This window comes from Neltuma alba, unplaced genomic scaffold (genome assembly GCF_004799145.2).
Source record: "Neltuma alba isolate B1F8T4 unplaced genomic scaffold, ASM479914v2 tig00004955_pilon, whole genome shotgun sequence".
In the NCBI taxonomy this organism is placed as follows: domain Eukaryota; kingdom Viridiplantae; phylum Streptophyta; class Magnoliopsida; order Fabales; family Fabaceae; genus Neltuma; species Neltuma alba.
The window spans coordinates 47,573-56,290 of record NW_021633928.1 but is presented as its reverse complement, the minus strand read 5'-3'; the positions used below and the strand labels follow the sequence as shown (position 1 = coordinate 56,290).

The 8,718-nt window shown below is 35.8% G+C and overlaps 2 protein-coding genes across 2 annotated transcripts; both read right to left on the bottom strand.

Annotated features, from left to right (window-relative positions):
- Positions 1–1,135: 1,135 nt before the first annotated feature.
- On the bottom strand, positions 1,136–1,762 carry LOC114746393 (ABC transporter C family member 8-like; the record flags this gene model as incomplete). The annotated part of the gene is made up of 2 exons (XM_028934612.1): positions 1,526–1,762; positions 1,136–1,261 (listed from the first exon to the last, which is right to left on the bottom strand). Coding segments are annotated over exons 1-2 (363 nt in total), but the record flags the coding sequence as incomplete, so codon positions are not given.
- A 104-nt stretch (positions 1,763–1,866) lies between these two features.
- LOC114746392 (ABC transporter C family member 8-like) lies at positions 1,867–8,231 on the bottom strand. Its single transcript, XM_028934611.1, has 10 exons — positions 8,154–8,231; positions 5,830–7,778; positions 4,503–4,823; positions 3,706–4,410; positions 3,417–3,581; positions 3,035–3,329; positions 2,730–2,944; positions 2,335–2,640; positions 2,150–2,213; positions 1,867–1,929 (listed from the first exon to the last, which is right to left on the bottom strand). Exons 1-10 carry the CDS (start codon positions 8,176–8,178, stop codon positions 1,919–1,921), a joined length of 4,056 nt encoding a protein of 1,351 aa, XP_028790444.1. The 5' UTR covers positions 8,179–8,231; the 3' UTR covers positions 1,867–1,918.
- Between the last annotated feature and the right edge of the window lie 487 nt (positions 8,232–8,718).

The following is an 8,718-nucleotide window of genomic DNA, read 5'->3' as shown; positions in this document are numbered from 1 at the left end:
ACAAATCTTTTAATTAAGAAGGAATTAACATCTTTCTACCTTAGCTACAATTGCAACATAAAGCTAATCATGAAATTGTTTTTGAGGAAAATGTACATTTTAATTATAGAAATTAATTTTTATAAACTTCAAATATTTTAAGGATGATGATAGGAATTTTTAAAATATGTAGAAATTTTTAAAATATCGAAACCTATTACAAAAGTTTATCCATGATTACTAATAATTAATTTTTTCATTAATAATAATAATAAATAATTAGCATGATACACAATTACATATATAATTTTCTTTCTTTTTCTCATTAATTATTATCTAATTTGGATCTTTCTAAAGAGTGTCAAGTAAAAATGACCATGAATTTCACCAATCATACTTGTACACTCTCTGCAAAGCTCTGCTATGCAGACGATCCAAAATCCTATGTCCCCACCCATTTTCTTAATTAAAAAAAAAATTAGAAATCCAAAACGCTATGTAATAATTTTTGCAAACTTCTCATTGTTAGATTATATTTAATGATTTGTTTATTGAATGCATTTGGCCGTAATGGCCTCTCCACGTCACACCTAATACAAATTGATAAGCATAGACAATCTGAATTAAACTTCAAACACGGACTAAAGTCGCCTAATTAGGCCGTAAACATCGTTTAATTTACATTAACGACATGGAATCCTAGTCATCTGAAAAAACTCCAGCACTATCTAAGACAGAGATGGCATTATTTATTTACTTTGAATTTCCTTTTCAATTTTGGATGCACACAATTATTTTCATGTTTATTGATGTATAGTAGCTAGTTTTGGAATCTTTTAATCATTAACCTTATATATTAATTTAAAATTTCACGCTAGGAATCTTTTCCTGTGTTACTGATTATTTATATAGTATTTTCACTTCTTTAACTGATGTCGCATTAGCCCCAAAAAAAAAAAGAAGGGGAAAAAAAGAATAAAATGTAGAGTGAAAACCAAATGTCATTAAGTCAATTAAAAAAGACGTGATTTCTGGAAAATGAAGGATCTTTTAATTATACTTTTGAAAAATGTTTATTTAATTTATTATGTTCATCAACTTAGATCCCCTTAATTGATTAAAGAGATCAGTTGCATATGTATATACACACATATACAAGAGACTCGTATATTTTAGGAGAGGTTCTGGTTGCGGCTGGACCAATACTCAGCAACAGTTTAGAGAAAGAAGAGTTTGTCTCCATAAGCTTTGAAGGCTCATCATATTCCACTTCCACCTTTCCCTGCATTCATCATCCAAATAGCAATTCAAAAAATGAAAAAAAAAATGTTAACGGGGAAAATAAATTCAGACGAAAATAGAAGTGATAGTATCTGAATTTTTCTCGGGAGAACAAGAAATTTAGAAGTAAAAGAAAATTGGTAAGTCTGTAAGAGATAACCAGTTGCTTCTCTTTAATTCACTCGTTAAATCATGTTGATATGTCTTAAAGTTAAAAAGGAAGAGGAAGAAGAAGATTCAACATACCAGAAGAGAGGACCATAACCATATCACTGTCTATTACAGTTGGAACTCGATGGGCTATAGTTATAACTGTGCACCCTGCAAATTCTTGTCTAATAACTTGCTGCAGGATGGCATCTGTGGTAGAATCAATGGAAGCAGTGGCTTCATCAAGAACAAGAATCTTATTTCGCTTCAGAAGTACTCTTCCCAGGCATAAGAGCTGACGTTGTCCCACACTCCAATTTTCACCTTCATCATTCACTGTCAAAATTTTCATATTACATCAGTTTAGTCATTGCATCTCAACTCTTTGTTAGTTTTGACAAGGACAAAATATAGCTTTTAATACTAGCACCAATTAGAATTATTACATATAAAAATATCGTTTGAGATAAAGTAGTATCTAAGCCTCCAGAACTAAGAGACCCTGAGTTCAAACTATTTCTGCAAATATAAAGACAGTAGGTCTATTCTTAGTTAACATTTTAAGGTGAAAAAGCTTTTGTTTGAGAAAGTTAAAAATATTAATAAAACCAAGCAAAAGTCTTCACATGACATTTGGGTTACTTTACAGAGCATGGTACTTAGTAATCTGCTCAGAGTTGTTTCTATACACACACACACACGTCAGATTACAAGCGTCAAGTTCTTGAATCCAACTCACCAGAAGAGTCCAGTTGATTTGGTAGCCTGCTGATTGTTGACTTGAGCTGGCATTTCTCTAAAGCCTGTGAACAAATACAGTAGACATCAAACAGGAACTTGCTATAAAGCTCATGTAGAACATAATCGGATTATATATAGAGTACGTATTCTTTAAACTGTAAAGGCAATTCCTTAAATCTTTACCTCCCAGATTTCATTGTCAGAGTAGAGGCCAAGAGGATCCAAGTTGGTTCTAATGCTACCCCTAAAAAGAGTGGGTTCTTGAGGAATAATGCTCAGCTTCATCCTCAAATCCTTCAACCCCATTGGTAATATGCTGATCCCATCTATAAGAATATCACCTCTTGCAGGATCAACCAATCGAAACAAAGCACTTACTAGTGTACTTTTCCCACTTCCAGTCCTCCCTACAATTCCCACTCTACTCCCTTCTTTGAATGCACAAGTGATTCCCTTAAGGACTAATGGAGCATTTGGACGATACCTTATCTGAAATCAATAACGTAGTGACATACTCATTTATCTACATTATAAAAAGAGATGGTCTTTGGAAAAAACATATGACTAGTTTCTGTCACCTCAAGGTCTTGAAGCTCAATCCTACCCTTGGAGGGCCATGAAGGTGGAGGTTTTCTGTTCTCCACAACTGCAGGAGGGTCTTCTGGTATGTGAATGAACTGTTTGATTCTTTCAACGGAAACAATATAATTTGATAAGTTGCAGAACCAACGACTCATAAAAGTTACGCATATTGTCAATGACAAAGCATATGATAGAGAGAGTCCTGCAAGGCCTGCACCCAAAATACATTATATTTATAATGAAATAAAATAAAATAAACGTTTAAAAAGAAAGATAAATTAATTTCTCATAAAACTGTTACCTGGATGCATAAGTCCCTTTGGAAGTAGAACAAGCAGCAAAGCTGCTGTGAAGAGTGTCAAGTTCTGAAGTATTTCAATCCTTAAAATTAACCATTCTGTGGCCACATTAGAATGAAAGAATAGTTTTGCATCTGTGTCCACAAGCTTGAGGTAATTTTGGTAAAATCTATCTGCCATGTTGAAAGCTCTCACAGTCACCACTCCTAATGATGTCTCCGCGGTGAAATTCATAACCGGTGCTTTGGTGGTTCCATTGATTCTCATTAGTTCCCTAGCAGAGGCTTGGTAATAGCCCTTTCAACCAAAAATGTCGTTATAAGCTTCATTTTAACAGAGGCAGAATATGAAATCAACAAAAAGAAAACGAGGGAATGGACAAACCTGAATGTATTTGGAAGTTATTAAGGCGGGAACTGCAACAATAAGTACTTGCCACGTGACTGAAACCATTATTGCAATTATTGTCAGAAGTTCTATTGCACCACTTGCTGAAAAGGTGAGTCCATAAGGTATATCAAAGTCTAACGTACTCAAATCTGACGAAGCCTGCAAGAGAGGAAGATTTCACATTCATTTCTACAATGATTAGCTAAATTTAATGTTTATCAATGAATAGAAGGAAATTATATACGTTAATTAACCAATATAGTTGGAAATAAAGTCATCTCACTCGGGTCAAAATTCTTCCTACTGGGGTTGAGTCAAAGAACAGCATAGGAGCCTTGAAGATAGCATTATTGAAACCAGAGAAGAAACAAGCAGAAGCTTTTAATCCAAGGTGGGCCCCCATGATAGATCTTAGCCACACAAAGCCAACACTTAGAAGTGAGATTAATGTGTAAACCCCAATCAAGATGCCATTTGTTACTTTTGGTACTTCAATGGCCAGAGCAAGCCAAAAGGTTGATGCTGCTTGCAAACCAATAAAAGCCACCTGTGCTAAAATGATCAGACACATAAGCAATGATCCTTTGGAGAGATAAAGATAATCCAAGAATGGCTTCCACCCAACATCTCCAATCTCCTTTTCTTCTTCTCGCGTAAGTTGTAACACTTGATCTTTGCTAGAAACCTGCTCATTCTTATGATCCTTAGAGAGATCAAATCCACGAGACTCCAGTGGCTGAAGAACGTTTATTACATCTTCATATTCTCCCGGGGTCTCATGGTTTTGATCTGAGCCTAATATTGCTTTTCTGTGGGCATTTACAAGTTGTTCAAAGGCTTTCCCTTCTGTTAGAAGATCTTCATAACATCCTGACTGGGTAACTACTCCACCCTCCATTACAAGGATTTTGTCAACTTTTGAGAGAAACTCCACTTGATGAGTCACCAGAATTACGGTTTTCTCCTTTAGAGTGTTCAAGACACAATCCTGTAATCACATGAAAGAAACCAAGATTAATATACTCAAATGAGGCCAGAGTTGTGTCGCAATGGGAAGGATCTGAAAGAATTTCTTCTTACGTTGAAAAGGGTAGAAGCAGTGTGTGCATCTACTGCACTGAAAGGGTCATCTAAGAGATAAATATCAGCATCATTATATACGGCGCGAGCCAGTTGAATCCTTTGTTTTTGTCCTCCACTCAAGTTGATCCCTCGCTGACCTATTTCTGTAAGATCGCCATGGCTAAGAGCATTAATATCCTTATCCAAGGCACAGACTTTTATGGCATTCTCATATTTGGTATTGTCCATCGCTTGGCCGAAGAGTATATTATCACGAACTGTCCCACTTTGGATCCAAGATGTTTGAGAAACATAGGCAACTGTTCCACCCACGTTAACCTGTGTTTAGTATCGAGGGAAAAGAAAAAATTGTGTGAAGTTTTTTATTTAATCATTAATGTTATATGGACTACGGGAGAGACGGAGAGCCATACTCCTGAAGGCTAGTGTACGAGTTATTTGATGCCATTGTCTTAATTAATATAGGCTTTCCTGGTCAAAATATAGACTTTCCTGGTCAAAAATTAATATAATAGAGGCTAAAATATACATTTGATCCTATAACTTTGTATAAGGTTTCTGTTTGATTCTTTAATTTTAAAAAGTATACTTTTAGTCTTTTTAACTCTAAATTTTTTTAAAAAAATGATGACATTAAGATTTTAAATGCTGATAAGATATTCTCAAATGCTAACATATTAAGTTTAATTTTTAAAATATTTATGATTATTACAAAAAAATTTCATTGAAGCCTACGATTTTAGGGTTAAAGAATCAAATGTATGCTTTTTAAAATTAAGAGACTAAATTAAAACTTTGTATAAAGTTAAAGGACTAAATATATACTTTAGTCTATAATACTCCTATGGTCCTATTTATAGGGCAGAGAGAGAAGGTTTTTTTTTGTCCTATTTATAAGTCACTTCATTAACTTTTCAGTGTGAATGTACTATTTTGTCCTTCATTTATTATAATGTAAGTAGTTATCTTTTTTTAAAAGGAGTATATGTTAAATAGGGATAAAGTTGAAAAGTTGCTATATTTTAATGGAGAGTTAATGCAGTTTAAGGTTTTCCTTGGTCTGTGTGAAACATGTTGAAAGTGCCTTATAAATAGGACTAGAGGAGTAGACTTTAAAAGACTAACACTTCACACGCTAGCTTTTTAGGTTGGAGAGTCCAATAATCATATAAGCCACATAATTAAGTCAATCTCCAAAGATAGGACAAAAACCAGAAAGCATAAGTTTCCAATTAGCATTGCATGCTCCAAAGTTGAACTCTTATCCTGTGATTTGGTTTTTCAAAAAAAGACTAAACGGAACAATTCTTCATTATTAACTCACAGTTCCTGAAATTTTGGGTATCTCGCCGAGAATTGCATATATCAATGATGATTTTCCACCTCCAACTGGTCCGCAAACTGCAATTTTCTGCCCCCATTTGATTTCCATATTCAAATCTCTCAAAGTTGGAGACATCGATTCCGGATCCCAACTGAAGTTACCTGCTTGAATTTCCACGGTATTAACTGAATTTTGCATTAAGTTTCTTCCAATGGCATCATCACTTAGCTCATCATCAAGCAAAAAGGTGTTGAGGCGATCAAAGGAGACCTTAACTTGGATTAGAACAGAAAGAGCCTCTGGAATCGTTCTAACAGGTTCACCCATGGCCCTCAAAGTAGCAAGAATAGTAAATATGGATCCAACATTTAAACGGGAGCTTTGCAAAAGAGCACATCCTAGGAAGATCACCGAGGAGACAATCGTTGGAGACATCCAATATACGAATGAACCATGAGCTTTTATGATCTGTGCCTTAGCCAGCCACTTGAACTCGTTGGCACGAAGGCTTTCTACCAAGGTCTTGAACTTTTCCTCCCAAGATTGCAACTTTATGATTTTCATATTATTTAGGATCTCTGAAGTTGACCTTAGACGTTCATCCTGTGCAACCATAAATTCGGATTGACACTTTTGAATGATCTTTGCAAAGGGTATGTTAAGAAAGCCACATATGAGAAGAGGGACTAAACCAGGAAGAGCACCAAGACCAACAACGCCAAATAGGACTCCAATGGACAGAAAAAGTTGTAATGCTAATGTCCATGTCGTGTGAAACCACCATGGAAATTCTCCCATCCTATAAGCATCAATTGCTATGTAATTTACGATTTCCCCAGTTGAGTGTCTTCTTCTGGCTACGCTTGAAACTTTCAGTTGCTTGTTATATACTGCCACCATTAGAGCTGATCTCATTCTCATTCCCGACCTTCGTGATTGAAAAAACCAGTGCCTCTGTGACAGAGATTCAATTACCTTGCAAATGATCAGGCAACCTACTATGGCAAGACCCTCCCTCAGATTTTCCTCCTTAGATTTTGAATAGTTCACAAAAGCATAAAGCAACAAAGGAGAAACTACTACAGAAAATGTCCTGAGTAATGCCAGGATTGCTATGAGAAAATTCTCTTTCAAGTAAACTCTTGATATGGACCACATAACCCAGTTTTTGTTACTATCTCTTTTGCTCCTATCCATTGTGAAAAAATCCCACCCATGAGAAAACTTTTCGTAGGCTAAAGCAGCTTCATCTTCAGAAACAAGAGATGGGATGTCTTCAAGAGCTAATGGCTTTGAATAGCCCAAATTCAGTAGGGAATTGATCCATGAGAAAGTCAATTTGCTGAAAAAATTGGCACGTGCAAGTTTTGATTCTTTATTTTCATCCTTTTGAGCTAAAAGAGGCTCTGACATAGTGGTAGTTTGAGTGCTTTGAGGTGCAGAATAAAGGCTTTGGAAGGCACATAAAACAAGTGAAAAATGCACAGGCCATTGGACCAGATCAAGTATTTGAATGTCATGCTCTTTTAGCAGAATCTCAATATTGAGAGCTGAAACAAGTGTGCATGAAGAGACCCACCAAACAAGGTTTAGAATTTTTACACATTTAGATCTCTGAACAAGTAAAGATCCTGTTAGAGAAATCCAGACCACTCCTCTGAAAAAATAAACCAACCACCTCAGCTTCCCAAAGTCTTCAGATTTGGCAATAAGACACCACAGACCATTACCGAAATATGCAATGCTTATGAGAGCACAACAGACTGAGACTACCGAACAAACCCATCCTTTTCTGGGGCTGTCACTTGTATTGTTTTTTCTGATAAAATTGCAAAGCAAGGATATGTAAAAGGCACAGAGAAAGAAAAGATTCACGGTGTCTATGATGCTCCTTTGAGTGCAAAAGGAAGTGAAATCAAAATCTCGGAGACAGAACCTTGGGACGTCCCCTGTATATGCATCAAAAGAGCGTTTTATCATTTTGTACAGCGTAAGAAGGCACTGACTGAATACAAAGAAATATTACTCTATGATTTAAAAGAGACGCACCACAATGATAAGATGCCCTCAAGAGCCTTTTTTTTTTTTTGGGGGGGGGGGGGGAGATAGTCATACAGTTAAAGAACAAGCAGATGGTATCAACACAAGTCTGAAGTTCTGATAAGACAAAAGTCTGAGAACACCTAACAAAGTAAGATGATCTTCATGAACTTCATGGAGGAAAAAGAAGTGACAGTTCATCAAACATTTACAGAACAAGAGGATAGTATTTACTAAATTTGTAGTTATATAAAGGCAAAAAGAATCAGCAAGGTGTTGTGTACCTATTGAACTGCCATAGTTGGCCATTTTTGGCGCTTCAATAGGCTGGTGTTCTGCTGCTCTCAGGTTTCATTGGGGTGGTCACCGGGCACCTGACTCTGGTGGCTTATCTGGGTATGGCTTGAGGCCTGTCACCCTTTGCCCCGCGTGATTCCTGGAACCAGAGGCACAATCGAATGTGACCTGTCTTGTACATTTATCCTGGTTAAGTCAATTTTCCTTTTTTTCTTTTTCCTGTGTAAGCACCCGGTATTTGATCTAGGTCATCTTTCAGGAATAATAACAGGTTCAGACTAATTTGGATCGAGACATGATAAGAACTATTAAGGTTGGTGTCCCAGGCCCTTAAAATGGTACATTCCCATGTTTCAAACTCGAGACTAATGGTTAAATTGAAACAGCTCCTGTCAACTGATATAATCGTTAGAATCTAGTTAAATCAATTTTCAATAAATAAATATCAGTACATTAATACTATAATTTATTTACTTAGAATCCAATGCCCTAATTTTATTTATAATGCTTTCAGTATTTTAATTTTTTTTTTAAGTACTCTCCTATTTATAA

Coding starts and splice junctions, on each gene's coding strand:
- LOC114746392 (XM_028934611.1), bottom strand. CDS start 8,178: ATGGCCAACTATGGCAGTTCAATAG. Junction 2,641..2,729: donor TTGAGCTTCAAGACCTTGAG/GTGACAGAAACT, acceptor TATTGATTTCAG/ATAAGGTATCGTCCAAATGC. Junction 2,214..2,334: donor CTGACAATGAAATCTGGGAG/GTAAAGATTTAA, acceptor ATTTGTTCACAG/GCTTTAGAGAAATGCCAGCT.